The following is a 25,381-nucleotide window of genomic DNA, read 5'->3' on the forward strand; positions in this document are numbered from 1 at the left end:
AAGCAGAAGCCCAGGAGGTGTGAGGTGACGACATGAGGCTGACCCTGTCTTCCCTCATTAGTGCTCTCCCAGTTCATACAGAATTCAGAAGGGAGGGGGGACCGTGGCCTTCAGGCAGAGCTGACAGTAGCAGTTGCCTTCCCCGAAATGTAAAAAGCACTTCTGCAACTGATGTCGGGGTGTGTGAAGGCACACGTGTGTGCCTGCATGTACCTGCCCGTGCATGTGTGTGTATGCATGAATGGGTTCCTGTGTGTTCATGTGTGCATGTGCATGTTCACTTGTGTGCATACATGTATGTATGTGTGCATGTTCACTTGTGTGCATGCATGTATGTATATGTGCATGTTTACTTGTGTGCATGTGTGTGTGCATGTTTGCATGTGTGTACATATATATATATGTATATATATATATGTATGTATGTATGTATGTGTGTATGCCTGGGAAGTTGCAAGTTGCGAGTGTGTCCTCCTGAGTGTAAATAGATTATTTTTGCATATGTTTATTTGAAAGAACTATAGCAGAGTAACATTTATGAAAGTTAGGATTCGCATTCCAGATAATCAAGATATTGGAAAGCTTTATGATTTGATAAAATGTAGTGCTTTAGCACTTGATTTAAATATCGGTAAGGCTTTGGTTAGATTCAAAGACAGTTTGATGGGTTTCCCTTTGCTTTGTCTGAGAGTGCGGGTTTCTTTTTCTTCCACAATTCTCAAAAACGCCCAGCTTAGCAGTCAGCTGAGAGTTTGCCCTCTGGAAGCTGCCCTGAGGCTGAGGCTGAGGCTTTGGACCTGTGGGCAAAGAAAGGCAGTGTGTCTGGAGGGGAGGATGTGTTTGCTGTGCTGGGTGACTTGTCCTGGGACCTGAGATCTTGGGACAGGAACACTTCAGATCAGGCCATTTTCAAAAGGAGGTTTACAAAGCTGAGACAGACTCTCTTTCATGGTCTGCATACATTAGAACACAGTTCCACCATGGGCAAGGCTTGTCTCACTGGGACAATGGTCATACCGCAACACTCCATGCCAGGTCTTCCCCACGATTCCTGTGTAAGTTGTGGGGGGAGCAGGATGGAATTGAACTGTTTTCTCTTAAGGGTCTAGGCCCCAGACGCTCCCTCCCAGCTGGTACTAGTGCTCTGGCGAGTGCTGTGGGGTCCTGTGGATAGTACCTGGCTTGCTTTCTGTTGCTATGGGAGCCACCATGGCCAAAAACAACTTTTGGAAGAAAAGATTTATTTGGCTCACATCCCCAACCACAGTGTCTCATTGAGGGAAGTCACAGGAGGCACTCAAGCCAGGCAGGAACAGAGAGGCAGGAACCGAAGCAGGGGAATGCCCACATTAACCAGTGATCAAGAAAATGTTTCCCCTATAGGCCAATCTGATGGAGATATCTTCTCAGTTGAGATTACCTTTTCCCAGATGGCCCTAGCTTGTATCAAGTTGATAAGAAAACCTAACTAGCACAGAGTACCTGGGCACAGGGAAGGTATGTGAGCCAATCTGGGGGCCTGGATGCTCTACCCCATCTCTGGAGTCTTGAGCATAAAGGAGCAGCAGCAGCATTTGTCATTGTTACATAGGCATCGCACCACACTGAGGCTCCCTGCCCTCTGGATTTGCTGTGTCGCTTCCTGTCTGTCTTCAAGCTTCACTCCCTACATTAGCAATATCCTTCACTCCCTACATTAGCAGAATCCTGGTATCCTTCCAATAAATTCCCCTTGACTTTAGCTAGAACTGATCTCCATTGCACACGGCCTAACAACCCTGATGGGCCTCCCTCTGAAGAGACGGGAACGTCGTCTATGGATGCTCCCTTGTCAAGTTCCTGGCTGTTTCTTTCTGGTTTTAGGTCTTTCACATAATCTCTAATGTATCCCCTGCTCATGGCGCTTCCTCACGCAAACCCTTGGGGGCTTCTGATAGCAAGCTGTTGAGACTCCATTCTAGGAGTGCACATTCAGCTCTTTGTGACAAAGCCTCCGCTCTCTCTGTCCACACAGAACACAGACATCTGCAGCCTGCCTGCTGCATGCCCTGGTTGTCTCTGCGCCCAGCTCCCATCCCCCCCCCCTTCCTGGATAGGTGCTGCCTCACACTCACTGCAGGTACTACGTGCTCCGGGAACACCGCTAGCAGCCTTGGCTTCAGGTCTGGGTGAGCCCCCTGCCCCTTGTATGAATCCCACATCATTCTGTGAAGTCACTGTCACTGTGTGCCCAAGGACGCTGTTTACCTTTGCAGCCTCAGCCTGTGGTGACTGTCCGCACCACCTCTACACAGCCTGTGCTTGGTCACTCCAGCAAGCTCTCATTTTGTCTGTGGTTTTCTCTCGTCATTTCTTTCTTTTCTTGTATTTTTATTTGCTGTCTCTGGTGGCTTCTTTCTGCATTCCCATTTCTGCTTCTGCTGTAAATGTTAGCACTCGGATATAGCTCCCTTCCCAGTCACGCCGGAGCTTAATCCCCCAAAGTCTTGTGCTAACAGTATTAGAAGGACAGTAGCTTAATACCGCTAGGGGTCTCAGAGGTGGAATCTCTGGGATGTTATCAGTGGGGATTATGTCTTTGGGGTGGATGTTGTGTGTTTGAATTCCAGTGGCTGTAGAATGAATGAGGGGGAGAGACTCTTAGTGTTTCCCACCATGATCTAGTGAAGCCAGGGGGCCCTTGCAAGACTCTGAGCAGCGTTGTTAAGATAGTTAGACTCCAGAGCTGTGTAGTTTAATCAGCCTCTTTGCTCTGTGAAGTAGATTCCCTAGGCACTTTATCATAGCAATGAAAAACAGACTAATATACTTCCCGATCACTGAACACAGCCACCCACGTATGCGTGCACGTGCACTTGTGTACTAATTAGTATAATTGTTGTTTTGACACTTCCTAGATTGTGCCTTGTCTTCTCATCTTGATATTCACATCTAGCTTAAAGGTGAGGATAGAGAGGGCACAGCAGATGATCTCAGAGAGGGCAAACAGAAAAGATCTCAGGTTTTGCAATGCCTTCAGTTCACCTCTGTTTTTCACTCAGCTTCTCAAACTCCACATACTGAGATGGAGTCATTCAGCCTTCTCCTTAAATCTTCAGCCATGTCTCAGAGGAAGGGGTGAGGTAGGTACTTGGTTAGTAGCCTTCCCATTAACTGTCCAAGTCACAAAGCCAGAGACCCAGGCCGGTATTCAAGTTCTTGTGTTTCCTTAATGGTGCCCATTCCCAATAACATCCAAACTGTGATCTCCCATAAACAAGCCATCACTAGCCATACTCGCCTCCTGCTGAGCCTGCTCTCTAGTGAAGAGCCCATGCCTCCTCTCTAGCCTCTTTCAGTGATTGATTGAAAACAGTCAATGTTTTCCTTGTCTTCCTCCCTCCCTCACCGCCTTCTTCCTGGCTGTGTCATCCTGGCTGGTCCTGGATCCTCCTGCCTGAATAGCTGGGCTCACAGGTGTGCTCTACTGTGTCAAGTCAGAACTGTGTTTCCACCATGCTAACCAGAACAACTGACTCACTTCCTCGATGGCTCTCAGTAGGACGCACATTCTCCTTTTACCTCTCTCCACTGCAGACCCCTTTGAACAAGCTCTGAACTAGACTCCAGGATCAGAGTCCCCATCCACTCTAAAACAGATGCGCCAGGCCGTGGCTGTCTCTTCCCGCCACCAACTCCCCTTTCTGTGGCTTCCTTGTTTTGCCAAAACCATCTGTGTCTTATTCTTGCCATTGGAAGCCATTTCTCCTGGGAGGGACCAGCCTCTCACTGCCATCTTCAAGTCCTGGATTCTGTAGGCAGAACCTGTCTCACTGGCACCACCACATTCTGACTTAAGTCTATTGCAGTTAATTATTATACTTGGGTTTCTACTACATCTGGTGTGCTAAGAAGATGAGGGAATTATAAATATCTATTTCTTGGTGTTATGGATTCAGCAAGTGTATCACTAAATGACCAGTTAACTACACACTAAGAAGGGTTGGCAGGCCTGGCCCTAGATTAATCTGTGAATTGACAAGTTTGTCCTCTTGACTGATATTCTGGGATGTTTTAGATTCACATAAGGGAACTGAATTCTTTAGGTAGAGAAAATCTCAAAGATCAGGGGTGGGACATGGGAGTTATTTTTCATGTATTCTATATTTTCATAGAGGCAACCAAGTTCCTCACTTGCTGCTCACCGAATGGTCAGTAGCATTGGGTGTTTCTTCCCCAGTGATTGTTTTGTGGGAGTTGAATGGGAACACAGCAGTCCTTAGGTAGTTACTGTCAGAGGACACTGCTGACACCTTCTTCATTCCTAGGTTTCTGTTGTGATAGTTTGGGGCACAAAGAACAAATGTTCCTAGCAGCAGAAGCAAGTGACTTAGAATCCCTGTAATCAAGAGAAAGGAACCAATTCTATCCTGAACATGATGCTCTCTGTGCTGCCACAGACTGGGAAAGGGCCCTCTGACTTACTGTTTTCATGGGCCTCAATGGAAGGACCCAGTGGGTGGTCCACAGGAAAGACTGAGAAGGTCAGCTTGTGGTCATGGGGAAAGGACCAATAGATATTCACTTCATATATTGATTCTCATGTTAATCTAGCAAAACAGGCATGTTTGTGTGCTATTCTATGTCTTTTATACATGAGGAGTTTTGAATTCTAAAGGTATTGTGATGGGCACTGGAAGAGACTCTCTAACTCACTGTAAACCAGGAAAGGCCAGACTAAAAGTCACACTCCAGGACAGATCGGGGAGTGACATGAAAGAGGATGGCAGTGAGGGAGGTAGAATGGGCACTGAAGAGTCGTGAAGGGCTCCCTGCTCATAATAACAGCACATGGGAGGGTGAGGCAGGAGAGCCATGTGCCTCAGGCTAGCATGGGCTACAGAGGCAGATTCCGACCACCCCTTCATTGTTCTCTCCTAGAAAGGGTACTATAATAAATTATTAATAAAAGAAGAGTCATACTTAAGCAGGCAGAGGAGAGAAAGGTCCCATCATAGTCTAAGGAAAAGCCACTAGTCACATATGGTTATTGAAATATGAATTAATATGAATTCAATAAAAATCAAATTTCTTATTTACACTAGTGACATTTTAAGAACTCAGTATCCCATTCCACTGGGGCATCTGGGTAAGATCGTACAATCAGAAAATTCCATTCCTATTACAGTCAAAGGTTTTTCTTGTGGAAGGCATATTTGGCAAGTAGCAAATATTTGTGTGTGTGTGTGTGTGTGTGTGTGTGTGTGTGTGTGTGTGTGTGTGTGTGTGTTTGTACTAAAACAAAGTACAACTGACTTATAAGGAAAGGGTTTATTTTGGCTCACAGTTTGGAGGTGCCAGGTGATGGCCTGATGCCTTCATTGTTTCAGAACTGTATTGAGGCAGGCCATCATGGCAAGCATATGTAGTAGAAGAAGCCTCCTCACCCCATGTTATGGAAGCAAAATAAAGAGAAGAAAGGGCCATGGTCCTAACAGTCCTTCAAGGACATGTTTTCAACAACTAGAAGATTTCTCAGTAGGTCCCTACTTCTCTAGGTGTCCACCAATTTCCAATTGTGCCACCCTGGAGAATAAGCTTTCAATACGTGGACCTCTGGGGGAACACTCTAGATCTGAACCATAGCATCAGGTACGGCTGGAAGGAATAAGGTTGGAAGTGTGGGTTGGAGGCCATATTGAAACGGGCATAGAGAACAAGGTGAGCTCATTTAGGTTCTATTCAGTGCAAAAAGAAATCCCTAGGGGGTTTTGAGCAGATGCAGCAGGTTGAGCCATTTTTATAAAATGCAAACCAAACCAAACCAAAACTAATACAGCAGTGAATTAGACCTGGGAGTGGAACACGCCATATGCTGGGTGGCCATAGGTGTGCTGCTGCCACGGCTACTGTGAAAGATTGTGTTTTTCAGCTACTGTGGTGCCATGAAGACAGGAGGTAAATGAGACATTCATATCGGTGTTTACATGGCTTGGCATTGAACTGGAGTAAGTACAAAACAAAGTTTGTTTTTTTAGTATTAAATGATACAAGAAGACGTCACAGTGAGTAGCAATCTTAGACTGAGCTGTTTTATTTGGGGGAGGTGGTCAATGAGCTGTGAGAAATTCAGCTATCAAGCGCAGGTGGGAGGTAAGGCTTGCATCTGGTTCATTCATGCGATAGGTGAGATGTTTGTGGTAGATATAAATGGAGACGGCTATTTGTTGAAAGAACATGGATTAATCAAAGGCTAAGGCTGTAATCACTCAGGCCACAGATAATCTTTAAAAAGTGATTTGTTGAGGTTCGTCTTTTGCTATGCTAAACACTAGTTGCTCCCAGAGAGTGTATGGGGACCTAGGTGGTGCTTTGTGACCTTGCCCCCCAAGTTATCTCTGAATGGTGAATAAAGAGGCCTACAGCCAATAGCTGGGCAGAAGCGAGGTGGGTGGAGTTTAGGGTTCCCAGGCTTGGGAGAGAGAGAACCACAAGGGAGGGGGAAAAAAGAAGGTGAAGTGTCTTTAAATAATGGTCATGAGGGTTGGCTAGTTGGAGTTTAGAGCAGCCCATACAAAGCATGGAAAATTATATAGTGGGGTTATTGGCTGGAAAATAGACACAATAGTAGAGAGGAGAGACACCTGCCCAGCTCTTGTGCTGATTAAGGTGTATTGTAAATATAAAGGTTGTGTGTGTCTTTTATCCAGGAACTAAGTAGTCAATGGAAGGGTAGAAACTTTGGATTGAGATTAAATATCTCAACCACAATGGCTGCTCTCTAGAAACCGTGGTGAAGCCCTATACTTGAAGACAACACTTACATATCTCATCGAACACAGAGAAGTTGATCTATTGCCTACCTCTAGCCTTTACCCCTACTCTCTAGCATTTACTGACCAGGACTTACTGGAAGGTATTTTGCATGCTACCTGAGAAAGGTAACTATCAGCCCGGCTGTAAGTGCTGTGATCTACAACAGCGACCTGAATGCATGATACTCTGTTGCAATGGTGGCTCCAGGGGGAAGAAACCAGTCACCCTCTCATTGGATTTCAGGCCGATCCCATGAAATAGAGCCATGTCTGACACTCTTTGGGCAGTCAAGAACCCATGAGTGGATAGGCTGTGGGCTTAGAGGAAAGCCAAATACCACTGTTAAGGAACATAGCAATAATGTGACTCCTAACGACATTCTGCTATTCTCGTAGATCAGTGTCTTGCTCAGCCATCATCAGAGAAGCTTCTTCTTGAGGTAGATGGGGATGAACACAGAGAGAGCCCCCCCAGCTGGGCAATGTGTAGGGAGTGAGGGGCTTTCGAGCACTCAGTCCTAAGTGGGACATCTCCATCCAGTACCAGCCCTCAGGACTCAGGGGTCTATGCAGAAGAGGGGCTGGATAGATTGTAAGAATCAGAGGTGATGGATAGGTCCGAGAAAACAACGTCTTTCAGACATAGTGAGGCTGATGCACATATGAACTCACGGGAACCGTGGCAGCGCACACAAGACCTGCACAGGCTCAAGCCAGATGGTGTCAGGGCTGAGAAGGGGAAATAGACACAGGTTCCCAACCCTAGTCAAAAAGCTACCTGCAATTGGCATTCACATGCAAAGGGGAATTTAGTTTTCTCCAATGAAGTCTCACTGGGTGTATTAAATATAGCCTGGGCAATGGGTGGCCAACACCAAATGAACTCAATATTTTTATAGACTTTTTTCTCATGTTGCTGTGTTTGGATACCTTTTTTTGTCTTGGACATTTTTTTTCCTGTCTTATTGGTATTTGCTTGTAGATTATGGTTCTTGATTTTGTTGTTGTTTGTGTGTGTGTGTGTGTTTCTCGTATTTGTGTATGTGTTTCTCCCTTTGTTTTTGCGTGTTTTGTCTGCCTGTCTATTTTCTAAAGAGAGAGAAGAAGAAAGGGCTGAGTGGGTGGGGAAGGTAGAAGGATCTACGTTGGAAGAGGGAAAAAGCATTATCAGAGTGTATTGTATGAAAAAGACTTTTCAGTAAAAAATAATGTGCTCCATTAAAAAATAATCTGTGGAAAGGAAAGGAGTAGTGAGAGCCTCAGACAGGGAAGCCAGGAGTGCATAGAAAACATTGTACGTCTTTCCTCCCAGATAAGAAGGATCAGTGTCTCCGAACAAACCAAGTTCGTGTAGTGAAAGGGTTTCGCCATTTTGTATTAGTAAATGTTACCAGGGTTGCTCTTGTAAGAAAGCAAGTTATGCCCATGCACCAAGCTTTCCATTGACTGCGGGCTTGGAGGCTAATGATGAAATACGGATGTTCTTTTTTCCCATGGAACACAGGCACCTGGAATTTTAATATACCCTCTTTATTAGTAAGCTAATTCTGGTGTCCAGTGTTTGCATTAAACATTTTTACTTCCTAGTCTTTCTGGGAGAAATATTACGGAAGGAATTTGAGGCCAGCCTCTCTGGGCAGATGAAATTCTTTCTGGTATCCTATCGTCTCCTCCCCTCGTCATTTATGATAGGGGTTAACATCTGTGTTCCCTGATTTCCTTAGTTCTCAGACATTTTGTCATCTGCTACCAGAACTATTCAGTGACTCAACAAGCACTCCCCCAAATCGCCGTGAGACCTCGTTTGGGTTTTTAATAAACAGTCACATTCTAATGAGGTCTTCATAAAACTGACTAAATACGGTTAGAAATCATTAGCTTAAATTACTGGTGCAAAAGTCTCCTCCGGGAGCCCTGCAGATTTGGTTACGAGACTTCTGGCAGATGGATTAGTTCAGCGCCATGGCAGTGTTTTTTTTTTTTTGTTTGTTTTTTGTTTTTTGTTTTTTGTTTTTTTTTTTAATTTTTTGAATCTCCACACGAACAGCGTAAATGGGGATGCCTGGGAAACAGGAAGCCGGATGAGACGCTAACTGTCCCTCAGGTGGGTTCATTAAGCAGGGAAGACAATCACAACACATCCCGGCGCCATTTAGCTGCCAGGTGCGCGGCTGTTGGCAGGTGCCGGGGAAGCTGACGAGGGTCCCTTCTCAGACACGAGGGCTGAAAGAGGATGCGTGACAGTGACACAGGAATCTCAGATAATGACAGGCCCTGGCAGATGTACCTGGGTCCCCACTGGAGGAGAGTGGAGCATCTCTGTCTTCTGTGCCAGGTGCTGCGACAGGGAAGGCCTCCCAGTGGCTCCGGCAGAGGCAATTACAGCCCCCTAACGCTGAGTGCTTGAGGGGAGGAGAGGGTGGAGGCAGGTCTCCGGCTCGGCTCTGACTTAATGAATCGGGCAGCCAGTCTGTGTAAACAGACATGCATCCGAGGTGGCTCATGGGTAATTCATGAAGGGCGCCCCGAGCGCGGTGCTCATGTTAAGTAGGTAGTGGTTGCCCTTAAGAATCATGTCATTTTGATTTCTTGGATGATTTGTTGTTGTTTCTGTGCATGGGAAAAATGGGAGTTGCCTCTACACAAATGCACAGCACTAACCACAGGAAACAGCGGGGAACAAGGTCGGCTCCCTCCCCCTCCTGCCGTGGGATACCACTCTTGTCAAAACTTCCCAAACCCATGGCAGACATTCAAGAATAGATGCCATTAATGTCACTACTAATTGAAGACAACCCCCATGAAGGGACTAGAGGCCTCTTCTGAGATCACCCACACCTTCCCCACCAACCGGGTGAGAGCTCAGGACTTGTTAAAAACAAAACTCAACCATTTTATCCTTGGTAAGCCTAAGGGCATATAGATTTATAAATAAACTGGAAACCTAATGCTCGCCCTCCTTCAGCGGCATCCCATGGCCTGGAGTTTTCATACTGATTTGTTAAAGCCATTGTCCTGAAGCCCAACAGTGACCTCAAGGAGCAGGGCAGGTCCAGGTGCCCAAAGGAAAGGGAACAATGGTTGCCAAGGAGGGCATTCTCAGCTGTCCTGTCTGCAGAGCTGCACAGCTGGAAAGGACACCTGCCCTGCAAAACAGGACCGTTTATGGGTGTTCTGTCTGTGTGTCTGTCTGTGCCAGGGAGGCCAGGACAGGGTGTCAGTTCCCTGGGACTGCGGTTACAGATAGTTGTGAGCTGTCCTATGAGTGGGCTGCAAGAGCAGTCAGCGCTCTTAACTGCTGAGCCATCTCTCCAGCCGCTATGGCTACTTTACCATGGTAACCAACACGACAGTCTCCTTTCCATCTTCCCATCAAGGACCATGCTGTCTTTACCCTTCCTGAAAGTAGAATAATTTATTGTGTGTGACGGCCTTCCCCTCTTAAGTCTATTGAGTTAAGTTAGAGCATGTGTGGGGAATTTCACCTAAGGGGAAAAATATACATGTGCATTCATTCCTAATCATTTAACGGAATGTGCTATTGTACTGATTATTGACTTTTCAAAACGATTTGCTCCAGGAAACCCTTGAAAGTCAGCTCCCCCATGTAAGTATTTAAAATTGGAGGCTGCTAATTCCGTGAGGTGGGGGAAGAGGATGTAGCTATCGTAAATCTTGTGAAACCTGGATCAAAAATGAATTCTGGTGCTGCCTCCACCCTCCTAAAATACCCAGGAAAATCAGGGCCAGATCACTGCTGGCCCGAGGTTTAAAAATAATACATTTAAACGGATGCTTGTTATTTACTGAGTCCTCATATGAACAGTGACCCCTCCAACACGAGGAACTCATGTAATCTATACCAGACTCCCAAAGCAGGGGTCATGGAATGGATAGTCTATATACCCAGATTCAAATGTTGAAAGCTGACCACCCATTCCCCACAGGATGGCTAAATCTGTACACGAAGGAGCAGATTAACAATCATGAATGGCTGGGATTAGTGTCCATAGATGAAAAGACCTGGAGAGCTCACTATCTGCACTTGATGTCCCCGTGAAGACAGCCAGCCACATGGAAGCCAGGAGGAGCCCTCTCCAGGGTTTGGATCTTGATGACCTTGAAGTGGATTTGGCAGCCTTTAGACCTCTAAGAAAATAAATGGCCATGGTTTGTGCCTCGCAGCCCAAAGGATTGTGTTTTGGCTGTCTGACTTGCTGTATGTGTAGGTACCTTTATCTCCTATTTCCTCATAGTAAGAGGGATCCTGGTTAGGATGCATACATGAGCAGCCCCGGCTGGACCAGGCTCCAAGCCAGCTCCCTGGTGCTCCCACTAGCTCCCAGAAGAGACAGAATCAGAAGAAAGAAGTGTGATTTTTTAATGCATAATGGACCCACATATACATGCCTTGACTTGTCACTTTGGATAACCTTTGCTGTATAGAAACTTTGAGTGCTTAAATTTTCAAAAAATTCCAATCTTTTTCTTAATGTATCGGGCTTCTGGTCGTCTTTGGAACAATCCTTTTAAAACCCAAAGTCTTAAATATTTTTCCTGTGTTGTTTTCTAGAAGGTTTGAAGCTATGTTTTTGATATGGAGGTCTTTAGCTTTTGAGTATTGGGGTACTGCATAAGGAAGACATCCTTTTAATTTTGGTCCACATGGATAAGCAAATGTCCCAGCTGGCTTGATTGAAAAGCTCACTAATTATATATCTTTCCACTTAGGCCTGCAGTCAACATCTGGTCTCTCTGTTTTGACATATTGGTCCATTTATCTCTTCCCATCAATTTGTGACACCTATAATTTTCTCTGCTCCTATGGTCTTTGTCTGGAATGGATTTCAAGGTTGTCCTATCCACAGAAAGTAAGAAAGACAGCCTACTTCCTTAGAATCATTTTATAAAACATATACTTTATAACCTATAAAACTCAATGTCACAAAATTTGAATATTGAGTACCCATAAACACCTTCAAGCTAGTACATTTGATGACTGACTTTCGGATATGCTTCAATTTGTAAATAATTGTTTTGTCAGAATTTCATTTTCTTTTGGAACTGATCTTAGAGAACATGTTTTTCCTCAGGATTACCAAATTTAATATTATTAATTTATTTATTCTCTTACCATAAAGCCACTACCCTCGAATATTGGTCATATGCGGTTTTCTTTCTTTTATTTCTAATCTGTTGTCAAATGTTTGCCTATTTTGTATAACTAGGCTTGTACGTGCTGCTCTTTCTTACAATAATTCAATAAACTTCTCTACTTTTCTTATTTCTGTTTGGTTTTATTCTGGCTACTTTCTCAAACTGGGTATCTCAGCTTTCTTTTCCTTAAGACCATCTAGAACCTTTTTATTTTCCTTGCATCCTGCGATGGGGGACTATCAGTGGGGGACTGGTTTTAGGATCTGCCCCAGGGGTAATTTTATGTAAGCTTCTATGACATTTGCAGTGGACCTAGGCAACATCCCTCTATATTGGGTAGTTATATTATCTCTAGATGGCTTCTGATACCCAGTACAGTGTAATTGGATGTCAGCAATTGTTTTTGCTATAATGTTTAAGGAATAATAATGAGAAAAAGTTGTACTAGACACTCTTTTCTTTTTTTGGTGGATGGTATGAACCTACTGTTGATTGAATCCATGGTCATGGAGCCCCCACAGAGGGGCGGCTTTCTGTGGTAGCTTTTTCTACTGTACATTAGGTGTGATCTTGACCTCTGAGCCTGGCAGAAGCTCACTTCCATTGGACCTTAAATGGGGATGGAGCAAAGCCTTTGTAAGCTTCTCATGGGAGGTAGAAGCTTTCCTTTCTTCCCGGTTTCCTCCCTGAGCTTGCCTTTTATCTGACCATTTACCTTTAGAGTTTGGGTTTTATGTTAACGCCGAGGGCCCCAGGATGCTATCTCTTGACGTTCGTGACCATCGAGCTACCTCTCACCAAGATGGACATAGGGTTCCCCTGCCTGCTTTTGGGCACATTATAGTGTCCAGTCTTTCTCTTAGTGCATTTTAGGTCTTCATTGCCTTGAGTGTCAAGTTGCATGTTTTAAACAAGTCTACTTACCTGATTTACACGGGCTTCTAAAAATAAACATAATTTATCTAGAATTTCAAGATGTTCATAGAACATTGGTGACCTAGTCTGCCATCTTTTCTAGAATTTTTAGTGTATCCCACTTACTGAGGTCTTCTTCTGAGTCAATTGTTATATCTACAACCATCCCTGTTTGTGTCTCCTGATGCCGTCTGAGAATCTTAAGGACCACCCCCTACCCCCTTTAAGGTTCTTGCTTCAATAATTCAGTTCTAGGACAAGTACCAGGCTGCCTTTGCTGGGTATACAAACCACCCTCCCTAAGAGGTAACAGGCTCTTCAGTTGGGCTGAGTGCCGCCATGGAGGTGAACCCATTGTCAAAGGTAGTTGTGTCCTGCACGTTTTCTTATGTAAACTTAATGCTCTGGAGGTAAACTGATCATGCACTGCTAAGACTTACCGACACCCATCAGCTCCCTGGTGAAATGAAGGTGCAAACCTATAAACACTCAGTAAGGATACAGTGGGTACTGGGACACAGTACCTTTGGGGCAGACTATGGTGCCCAGTTCATAGTTTAGGGCACAGACACACATCCAAGCATGACGACATGCTGGATTTCTGAGACTGGCCCCAGCACTGCAAACTGTTTCCAGAGCCAACACCTCTGACTCACTCAACCCTCTCATGTTTGTTGTAGCAATAGGGTTTTGACACCGCACCAACCAGCACTGAGGCTTAGCGGTGTTTCTGCGTGCTCGGTATAGCCAAATAATGACAGCCTTTAAATAGTGAGAGCTTTTTCCTGTCTGTTGCTGTTTCAACAGGTGACAGTCATTCAGGTTAGGCTTTACTGGGGCAAGCTACAGGAGAATCTGGAAGTTAAGTTTTTTGTTTTTTGGTTTTTTTTTTTTTTGAGTGTATAAAATACTTCAAGAGTGCATGGTTCGTGCCTCTCTATTGCGCTCATTTAGCAAGGAACCAAGGGCGTCTGCGGTGGATGGCTTACCCTTCCCACTTCCACAAGGTTGGTCACCATGATGATGCTTGCCGTGTTCTCATACCACACCATCCTCCAGAAGTCGTAGACGGTCTCCTGCATGGGTCCTGCACAAAACAAAACACAACAGACTCATCGTTTCTCATTGGATCAGTGCTGGGGCTTCAAAGAGGCCTGCTCATCCCCATGCTCTTGCGACCCTTTGCCGGATGCCTCCCTACAGCAGCCGTGCAGAACAGAACTCTTTCTAAAACGTCACCCACAGCAGACGCCAGTGCTTCAGCCATGGCTTGAACGTTCTCACGTCTCCCACTATTATCTGCATCTGAGTTCTCTTTACTCCCCTTAAACTACGACCGTGAAAGAGAGCGATTTCTACATCATTTAGTTATTTATCTCCGTAATACTCAGGAGTGAAATTTTTAAAAGTGGCTACCATTACTCTTGCTGCTAACAATTGGCAGCTATCCTGGGGAAGTGGTACGCGGGATGAAATGAGCCCCTGTAGGAAACATGGCCTTTTCTTGTTTCTAATATTTTTTCGTCTTTGGTGTCATCAGTCAAATTAATCTATTTTCTCTTTCCACATGACTCTCCAAAGTGAGAGAGAAGTTAAGGGTTTGAAGAGGCTGTTCTGGGCTTCCCACTGAACATGGGGCTTAGGATGTGGCTGGGCACCTGCTTCCCTTAACCCCTTGAGATCTGAGAATTCAGAACCCTTTCCTGTAGCCTAGCAAAAACAAAAACAGGAACAAACAAGGTGGGGGTGGGGTATGTGGTGGCATGGGGTGGGGGATGTATTACAGAATACCAGTGCTGGTATCATGTTTCTCTTCCCCATCTCCATGTCCTATTCCTCTTCTTCATTTATTATTGTTTTAAAAAATAACTCATTGTGTCCAATTAGTGGTACCTATTCATGGCACCATCCACTAGAGCTTAAAAAATACACAGACTCTACCTCATGCTCATGTATACTCGAGGGTACAGACCTGACAGTATACAGAAGACAAGAGAGAACAATGTAAAGGGCTGAGAGAAATACAAGTTCTGAGACTTGGGGAGGCACGGTCTCTATGTAGGATCCGTGAGTGCCCGGGCATACTTGGAACTGACACCCGCCGGGACCTACAGGATGGAGACCTAGCAGGTTATTGATTTTGCAGGTGTCTGAATTTGAAGTGACAAATTACTTGGTTACAGTCAGCTTTAGTGTTGCCTTCTTTACACAACTACACTAACACATTTCTAGGCAACTTTGAGGACTCTTAAAATTAAAACGTTTTATAAATAACAAAGCCACAGAGGGAAAACCAGGTGTATTTACTATTATCAAAGTTCATCTCCATGTGCGTGTCTGAACATAGCAACAGCAGCACAGAGGGATCGCCTCAGTTACCCTGCTCCTCTGGATCATTTAGCTGCTGGCTATGGTATAGAGCTTCCATGGTATAGGACTTCTATGTTCTAGAACTCCCATGGTATAGAACTTCTATGGTATAGAACTTCTATGGTGTAGAGCTTCCATGGTGTAGAGCTTCTTGTTCCATCTCTGACTCCTTCCCCTTGCCCTCTGCTACATGTGCTATTCCCTCCATCCCATGCCATTCAGAGAACACAGCCCTACACTCCTGCAGAGGCAGACTCAGGTACCTCACATCTCTGTGTCTAATCCCTTTGGGGGGGGGGTGAGGATACACAGCCACCAAGTCTTGTGAAGCTATGCCAGCCATCTCAGCCATTCCCCCGACACATTCGTGACATCCTCCTGCCGTAGAGGCTGAGGATTTATGTGACTTTAATTGAAGGCTACAGAAGGGACAGGGAAACATCAGCTCCTATCAATCACCGCGTCCCTTGCTTTCATTGTGTACTTAACAGCTTGTTACTTATTCAGGAGGGGGATTCTGCACTGAGTCTGTCTCCGTGCAAACAGTCTTCCCAGGCTGAAGAAAGCCCTGAAACAGGGAGGTGGCCTCATTAGGCACACAGGCCTGTGCCGCATACCGAAACATGGAGACACAGTGCTGATGACCACGACTACAGTGGGGGAGTCAAGGGTTCCAGCATCCTCCCGCTTTCCTGTCTATGTCCCCGCAAGACTTCCCAGGCGTGTTTGACACCATGGCCCTTTGTTGTGTTTTTCAAAGCGATCCTTGCTTGGCTCTTCTCAACAATGAACTCTGCGACTGTTTAACTGAAATCTCCTATGGGGGGAACTTGATGTCTGGTTTACTGTGCTCTCTTACAGAATGCCTGCAGCACAGCAGACCCCTGAAGGAGCGAGCATACGGCTGCATGCACGTGAGGAATGCTAACACTCAGTCTTGGTTCTGACTCCCCTTTTACCTTACGCCTCTACGCCATCTGTAGAGGCTTGAGGACCCTTCATCTTTATCTTTTCTAAGGGCCATCCTTTAGGGGGCTCATTCAAGACCCAGTACGGTTATCACCCGGCTCTCAGGTACTGCCTTGGCGTGTGATGCTGAACTGTTCCTCCTGACCCCCAGGCAGATCTCAGTCCCAAGTTTACCCGCCCAAGGTTTTGCTTCCCAACTTAGCTCAGCCCACTACCCTGGTGGTCGAAGTTAGGTTCCTACTTGCCAGTCGTTTCCCACTGAGCTACTGATGTGTCTGACCCTGCGGACAGGCTCTTCTGTGAACCAAGGAAGATGTCACCTGGGAACCAGTTAGAGGTCGCTTGGGCCTTTGTGTGGTCTTTAAAATAAGGGGGTTTGCAAGCCAATGATGCGTATTTTCTTAATCCGTTTCACACAGAAGAAGGGGTTTTAGTGTGAGATTTGCAATCTTGTTCTTCATCTATTTCCCTATTTCAACCTGACTACCTGGTTCAAATTACCAACTGATACCTGGGTAGGTTATCATGCAGAGATAAGTGCCCCCTGCCCCACTGCGCCCCCAACAATGGAGCAAACATGACGGTCACCATACATGTGACTTCAGTAGTCCCTGGTGGGTGGGCATGGAGTGACAGTGACCATCATGAGCCAACACAGTGAGCCTACAACCTTGAGCTGAATATACAAGGTTCCCATGGGTCTGACACGCCCCGGGGAGTTTCCATTCCTCTGCCCTAAACCTCTAGGGTTACTGGGAATTTCTCCAAGGGCACAGGGAAGTGCTTGTGCTTGGATTCAGATTCCCCAAACAACAAGGAAAAAACCCAGGGGGCTCAGCGAGCCCCTCTGGAGGTCTGAACAGGTGAGACTGGCAGCTCTGCCTTGGGTTCCACTGGTGGTGGCCGAGTTGGCAGCCATAGAGATTTGCTGTGGCAGAATACTTAAAGATGTTCACACAGAGGGACAGAAGGGACAGTCGTTCATTGTCCTCCTATGGGACTCCATCACTTGAAAAGTAAGGCCTAGAAATTACAATATCAGCCGACTTCCATACATCCATTTCCTTCACAATGGTTGGCATATGCTGAGAAGGGAATGCTCGGAGGGGCTGCTCACCACCACCCGGCCTTGCAAAGAACAAGGACACAGGAAGGAAGAAACGCAATCACTAGCCCAAGGAAGAGACACCCAGGGATGGGCACCATTGTGTAGGATGAGGTGAGGGATAATACAAATTATGATTTCAGACCCTGGTAGGCAAGCTACACCATGTTCTTTTCACATCTGAATCTCTGTACAGCATGTTCTTGGTGACTACAGTCAAGGTCCTTGGAACACTCACAGTAGCTTACTTGAGTTTTTAAAAAGCCAGGTATAAATATCAATGCTGCTGCAGAGTACGCAGAATAAAATTTAACATCTTTTGAGGGAGTCTTACTTCTGAGGCGCTGTTTGAAGTGCTTTAAGTGTCCTATCTCGTTAGATTTACAATTCGCCATCCTGTGAAATCAGTCCTGTGGTCTCTGCCCTTTGCCATACGATCACAGACAGGCCCTGGGCATGGCAAGTTTCTGGGAACATACAGATACTGAGCCATGAAGTTGAGGGAGACTCTTCCCTTCCTTCTTTCCTTCTGAAGATAAGGAGGGTCTCCCAGCAGCTGGGCTCTAGCTCACCCCCACTATCCTCCTGGTTCAGCAGGTCAAGTACCAGAATAAGGAGGCTGGAGCTTAGCTGACTGCCCCATCTCAGGAGAACTACAGAGCAAGCATCAGGAAGACAGGCATATACTCTGAGCCACAAGAGGAAGCCAGCAGAGAAACCTGTGTGTCCCACACAGAATAGCCCTTGGAAAAGTGGTTTTACATCAGGTCAGTTTCGCCTTTAATGTGTTTGTTGGCCTCCTGCTGAGACAGAATAGGTTCACCTTGTGAGCAGGCAAGCTCAGGCTGCCAGCCCTCAGCTCTTCAGAGCCACCCAGAGTTTTCCCAGGGCAAAGGCTTCCTGTCTCCCTCCCTTCAGTGTCCCCTACCTAGCTCTCATGGTGGCAGCCTCTATACCTAAAATATCATAGTGCCTCATGTCCCCCCAGTCCTCTCTGGGTTCCCTTAGTCCCCCCACCCCCGACCCATACGCCCTGAAACCCAGCAAACCTGACCCTGCCTACAGTTGCCCAATTGACGCAGAGCACAGTTCCGAACCCGTTCTCTCCCATGCCTCTTTGGAGACTTTTCTTCCCTGTGAGCCACTCCGAGGCTACCACTCACACCTGTTTCAGTGTACCAGGCTGGCACGATGCTTCATGTCCTTTGTGGACACAGTGTGGCTTCTTTGGAAGCTTTTTTCAGAATGGTCTATGAAACGCCCCACTCCCCACAGCACCAGCCCAGCCTCAGCCTGGCTATGGAAGCTGGGTGTGTCTGGGGTCCTGCAAGCGGTACCAGAGAGGCAAGGGTGGGAAAGCACCTCCCCCACTTTCCAGAGGCCAATCATTGTCTAAGGTAACCGTGATTCCAAGTACATGCCCTTTCACAGCTGGCCCACATTCCAGGACAACATCCAACAGAGAGCAGAGCCCTTCCAAAGGCAGAATGAATGGCTTTCCCGGTATTAACTCCCTGGTGTTTAATGTCCGTGGACTCTGCAGAGAGCCACCTCCGAGAATCCTGCAGGCATAATTGCCTTTCTTGCACTAGACCAGACCTCCGCATCTCAATGTGGTTGTGGGGCACTGCCCAGAATTAAGAACTACAGGAGTCAAAGAGACACAGCTGGATTACTGACCCTAGAAGGACGGGGCGGCCTGCCTGCTCCAGACCTTGCTGGGAGGTGAGACTTATCGTTTGGGCTCACTGTGGGATACCCTGTGTTCAGCAGGTAAAGCTGCAATCATTATCTTTTAAATGGTGCCGGTGATGCCTAACAGCACACCTCACTTTCCTGTATTAGATCCCCGGATAGGGTTTCCTGTCTCCTTTCAGACGTACGGATTTCGTTTCATCTGTGTAGGGCAGTTAAGATACATTTCATTCCCATCACAGAATACCCATTTTAGTCACATCGATCGTTTATGTGGGGGGATATATAATATTATCTGCCTACAATGGATAGACTCACATGCTTAAGAAGATTTTTATGTTTTAAATTACCTGCGTATGTGCAAGTGTATGTACACGTGTGTGTGTGTGTGTGTGTGTGTGTGTGTGTGTGTGTGTGTGTGTGACCACAGCTCACATATGGAGGCCAGAAGACAATTTATGAAGGTCGGTTTTCTCCTTCCACCGTGTGCATCCCGGGGATTGAACTCAGGTCACCAGGTTTAAAGCCAAGCTGGCCTGCATACCCTTACTTAGTTTTAGTTATAAACTGAAAATTCGAAAGAAACCCAATCTCTTCAGACCTTTTATCGAGGATACCAGAAGGCTTTCTGGAGACCAGAACGTATCACTGGATGGGTGGTGGGTGAAGTGGGGTGAGGGAATGTCCTCCTGGTGGACAAGCAAGCACACGCTACTGAAGACTTCGTTGAGCCTCATGGGATACACATGGCTCCAATGAAGACTGAGGGTGAAGGGTGGGGCTGTGGGTCCTGGTTAAGGTGGACTTGTTACCCCCGAGAGAGAGAAAGGGGGCACACAGGGGTCCTCTTGGAAAGAGATGAACTCTTTAGAATTATTGCATGATTACAAGGAGAAGACAGGTATTAAGGACTCCTACAAAGGCCAGCTGCCCTGGCAGATTCCGTGCCTGGGCGAGGAAGAAAAGGCGAAAAGGAGAGAATGGGACTTATGGCCTTAGTAGATTCAGGTAGAAACTGCGTGTACTGTGGAGTTTCCTCAGGATGTGCCCAGCCTGCACTGTGAGTGGCTATCGGCAACCATGGAAAGGGGAGGATGGAGGAGTAGGCACAGTGGGCTGAGGGGAAAAATGGGGCTAAGTCCAAGGATCATTGAGTCAGTGTCCAGAGTGGACAGGGAAAGCCAGGGAAACATAGATAGTGACTAGCAATGTCACATCTATTCAGAGAAGGTGAAGGGTTGGCTCAGTGTGTAAGTGCTTGACCTTCAAGCCTGACGACCTGAGTTCAGTCCTCAAAGGCCATGTGAGAGGCTGAACTGGTGCACATCACTACTAGGAGGAGATGGGGGAAGGGAGACAGGAGAATTGGCCAGAAGTTTGCTGGCCAGCCCGGAGAAGGTACCACAAAAGAAATAGCAAGAGAGGCAAGTCAGGGAAAGCAGACTTTCAAAACTTACCTTCTATCCTCCATTGGCCCCCTCTCTCCTCTCTGTCTGTCTGTCTGTCTGTCTCTCTCTCTCTCTCTCTCTGTGTCTGTCTGTCTGTCTCTCATCTCAAATAAACAAAAGAAGTGTTATTTACCATAACAGAGAGGGGTGGAGTTTGAAATATACTATGATACCCTAGGACCCTTTGAATGGGTGGGATTACCCAGTGTCAGGAGCCCTGTGTGAGCACGACTATTGAAATGCTGGGATCATTGGTGATGGTGTGGATCAGGGGACACAGAGGGGGTGCAAGAACAGAGGGAAGGGGAGGGACCTCGAGATGACATACCAACAGATAATCCGGGGTAACTTGGCTGACATCGACCCTGGCTTTGGTGGGTTCTCTGGCTGAAGGCCAAAAGCCACGTGAGGCAGAGTAAGGCAGTGCAAAGTTGATTGTATAAGCCCCTGGTACATACAGAAGAGTGGCCCCAAATTTCTGATCCGTTATTGGTACTGTTGCTATAGACCGTGAACTAAGGTAGGCGTTATAAAGTCACTTACTCAACAGTCAGGGAATTAGACATCTGGTACTGCCATAACACTCAGACTCATAATTTCACATTTAGTGGCTTTTCAGTTTTTGCAGAAGCCAGGCAATGTACAAGGTGAAAGGTGGCTCCGTGCCTCCCAGATGTGTGTGATAACTGTGGCAGGGAGCTCGGCTGGCTTCCGCATTCATTATCCTTAACATCACTTATTTGATAGAGCCATTTGCTCTCCCCTGAGGCTACTCATGGTGAAGTGTAGAAGTTTTTGAATAGTCTTGGTTTCAAGTGAGGAAAAGAAGAACCTAGGTGTCTGGGTACACGGGGTTCGATTTGCTCCTGTTCCAAAGGTGAAGGCTATCGTGGGAAAATGACTACGTATGAGAGACAAGGAGAGTCCACTAGTGAGAGAGACAATGCACTTATTCTACGACGGGGTGGACTGGTGAGTATGCAATTTAATCCGAGCTTGAAATGGACATAGTTGCATGACAGGATACTGATTTCTAAGCACAGCACTGAAACAAACCCCCTTCACATCTAGAATTCCATGGGGTCATAGGAACAGTTCTCCAGTCCCTGGAACTTTAATTGTTGAGTGCAAAAGAGAAGGAACTCGGTGCCAAAGCTGTAATAAAGTGTGTCTTTTTAGGAGTGTCAGGAGGTGTGACTTGATCACGCAGTTAGTGTTTTCACTTTAGAGAGCCCCACGGTCCCCCCCACCCCCTGCAATGACAACCCCTGCTTCCCCAGGAGGTGTTTTTACTGCAGGGTCACTCTGACTGGCAGGTACATGGCTGTACTTTCTTCTGCAGGGACTTGCTGTGTGTCACCCCCAGACCTGGAGCGCAGCCCACATGTCCTTCCTATGGTGTCTTTCAGCCACATACCTCTATCCCACATCACCCACACCTTTCTTCCTAGGCTGAAGTACAAATGAAAATCCTTTTCTCTTACTAGTTTCAAGGGTTATTTGTTTCTGGGTTTAACACAGACATATGAAATTCTGATTTGACATTCAACAGTGAAAGACAAAGTTAGGTTAAATTAGGAGTAAGCTATAAATTTATATAAGCCACATACATACATACACACATAGACACACAACACACACACACATATACACATACATACATATACAAATGCACACACATAAGTATACACATATACACATACATATATACACACATACCTACACACACATACACACACACACACATAAAAGTATACACATATACACATACATACACACATACATATATACACACATACCTACCTACGTGTGTGTGGACATCTGTTTGTGTGTGAGTTTCTGGATACCTGTGGGCCTGGCGTATGTGGAAGACAGGGGACATTTTCAGGTGTCCTTTGGTACTTTTTACCTTTTGTTTGACACACGCTCTCTCACTGGCCTGGGACTTTTCCATGTAGGTGAGGCTCATGGCCCAGAGGTTGCTAGGGATGGCCCCTGTCTGCCTCCCACGTTACCACCCCTGGGACCCAGGCACATGTCTCCACCAGTGCCTTTGTAGGTAAGTTTAGGACTTGAAATTCAGGCTTCTCTGCTTGCAGGGGCCAGCACCTGACCACTGAGCCATCTCTGAAGATGCATTGAGCTGATGGCTGTGGTCGTCCTGAGATACCTTACTCTCATCTTCCCATTTTAAGAGCCATGGTCACCTAACACTAAGTTGATCCTTCCACAATTCGCCATGGTTGTGGTTTCTTCCTTCTCTCTTGTGTCACATACGCTCATGGTTCTGCTTTCCTTGATCTTTGGTAGAATGAAGTTCCCGCATTCCCAAAATATCATCAACTAATATCTTAAGTGCCAGGAAAAACAAAACAAAAAAGGATGAAGAAAAATGTAAGAATAAATTGAATTTCTGAACGCCACCTTCCTTTGCCCACCCAACCTCCAAAACTTTATACAGGAAAGTGAAGTAGTATCTTTGAGATCTAAGCTTGTCATGCTTTTTTTGGAGTGTGTGTGTTGGGGGGGGGTCATAGAGGATATCTTTAGTTTTGTTCCTTTGTGTTTCCTGTATGTACTTGTTTGCATATGGAGTGTTTGCGTGTGAGGGTATGGCACGGGCAAGGTTTCAAACATTGTCTTTTTCAAGGCGAAATAGATGTTGCCTCCAGTTTGTGATTGAGTTAACTTTCTATTTAACCCGAATTTACCTTTGTTCAAACATTTACAGTGGTGACAGTCTTAGTACTTTGAAGGGAGTCTGGGGTGTGGGCGAGACACAGGCAGCTCTCTTGACACATCCTTCTAGAAGGGAGCAAGCAGCAGCAGGTGCAGAAGGCGCCACTTTCATGATGCTACGTGAGTGTGCCCACTGTGCATGGGACAGAGCCTGAACTATCCCCGCCACTGGGAGATGTGCGTTCCAGATGGGTGGCACCATGAGGGCGGGTAGAGTGGGAGCTAACGTTGATTGAGAGGCTGCTGGCAGATCTGGTTTGCAAGCCGCACCCTCTAACTCTATAGTGACCATTCTCCTTGAATACTTCCTGGGGTGGAGGGTGTCTTGGATGAGTTACTGATAGCAAGCATGTCTGCATACAGAAGGAATGTTAGGGCCAGCTTTTGAAGATCTGATTGTGTGAGTGAAGTGTGGTTGTGAGTGAGATCACCGATGGAGAACTGCTCACGAAGCTCAGCACTGCGGCGTCTCGGGGAGAGCTTCTGGGAACCCCACCTACACCGATCCGTCATTTGGATCTGCTCTCTGTGGACTACACTCAGCACTGTTCTAGGATTGTTCCTCCACCGCAGCCGAGCAAAGCCTTTCGGCTGGCAGTGGCACCCCTGTGACTGGGAGCGCAGAGACTCCTAAGGTGCTCCGTATGGAGGGTGGCCTGGTAAAGGCAGACACAGCGAGTCTGAGTGGAGCATGTCTAGATTAGGCCCCTGATGAACAACTGTAACACAGGAAAGAAAGATCACAAGCATGGTGGGCAGTAGGCAGTGACCCCAGCCTATGAGGCAGAGCCACGCATTGCTTTTGCTGGGGCTCTTGGTCCCTGGCACAGGTTTCACGCTATCTGCTGGGGAAGCTGAGAGAAGGCACAGAACAAAGTGCTAAAGCCACAGAAGGGAGGAATGTGACAAATATTCAGTCTCCCGCTGGCTGTGGTCCAGAGCATTCCTCAGTGTTGGTCTCCATAGAGAACTCTCAGAAGCCAGTGCAGGTACTTATGCAGGCTGTGTGGAGGGGAGCAGAGGGAAGGCTGTCAAAGAGAGAAAAGGTAGAGTCGGAGCTCAGCATCTGGAGTGGCGCGGTAACCCAGAGGATCTGCCTGCCTTTTGTCACAGGAAAGAGAGAGAGACCTGCGTTGGCACGCTTCAGGGCTAAGGCAGCAGAAGCTTTCCTTAGTCCCCATCTTCCTTAATTAAGCTTGCCTTAGTACACAAGTGGGATCCTCTTCTATTGAACAGAAAAGGAGAGCAAATCTAATAAGTGATCAGAATAGAGATGAATTGGCTCCCAAGACATAACAGAGGGCAGGTTCTCTCAACTGCTCAGTGGCAGCGGCGAGCCGAGCATCAGGAGATTTCCAGCAGCCAGTTTTAGAGAGAAGCCAAGAGACAGAGTAAACTGAATTGATTCTCTTTAAGAAAAAAAAACACACTGGAATGGGGCAGATAAACTGTCTCAGGAAGCAGTGGTCTGTACAGCAGAGCTCTCATGCAGGGCACTGTTTGAAGACAAACTCCGCCTGCCTTGCTGAGGTCACTGGTGCCCTTGTGACTGTGTGCTGAGCCCAGTCTGTGGACGGCTGAGCTTTGGATGGGCTGTCCCTTCAGAGGAAAGCCAGCACTGTGGGGCACGCATGCAAATTAGGTCATAACTCTTTCTTTTCAAAGGTCTGAGCCTGAACAAAAGAGAAAGAGGTGACCTTAAATATCTGTGTGTTTAATTCCGTGTTGACAATGTCCCCTAGTAAGTCTGCTGTGTGGTACTGGCTTTCTTCTCAGCTGAGAACTGCTCGCTGCCTTACCCATCACGAACGCTGCTCCACACGGTTGGCGGCATCTGCGTACATGATTTAGGTCCACAGGGCACTTACACACATTTCTTCCTCAGGTTCCAACTTTTTCTCTACTAGGAATCCCTAAAAATCACTGAGGATGGACTGGGGGACTCAAATTTTTTTCCAAGTCTAAAACTTTGTACTTCTTTGTCTTTTTAACTTTAAGTGAGATACACACCTAAACCCCTTTTAAAGATTTAAAACGTCTTTGGTGTGAAGGTTTCAGATTCATGTAACGTTCATCTCTTTATGTCTGGCTCACTTGATATGTTATATAAACATAGGTATCATATTATAAATAAATATATATCATGTTTTAAGTAAATATGTATGTATCATATTTATATTATCCATATA

The 25,381-nt window shown here is 46.4% G+C and overlaps 1 protein-coding gene across 7 annotated transcripts in view; it reads right to left on the reverse strand.

Annotated features, from left to right (window-relative positions):
* Positions 1-25,381, reverse strand: part of Ptprm (protein tyrosine phosphatase, receptor type, M) — a 704,621-nt gene that overhangs the window by 41,782 nt on the left and 637,458 nt on the right. For 6 of the 7 annotated variants that reach the window (NM_001168632.1, XM_063266820.1, XM_063266818.1 and 3 more), the window contains one exon: positions 13,856-13,953. In NM_001168632.1, coding sequence (NP_001162103.1) covers positions 13,856-13,953 — 98 coding nt within the window. Of the gene's footprint in view, positions 1-10,577; positions 10,944-13,855; positions 13,954-25,381 lie in introns of those variants that run through there. The other variant, XM_063266822.1, reaches the window with a different exon arrangement.

Source organism: Rattus norvegicus, chromosome 9 (assembly GCF_036323735.1).
Source record: "Rattus norvegicus strain BN/NHsdMcwi chromosome 9, GRCr8, whole genome shotgun sequence".
Lineage (NCBI taxonomy): Eukaryota > Metazoa > Chordata > Mammalia > Rodentia > Muridae > Rattus > Rattus norvegicus.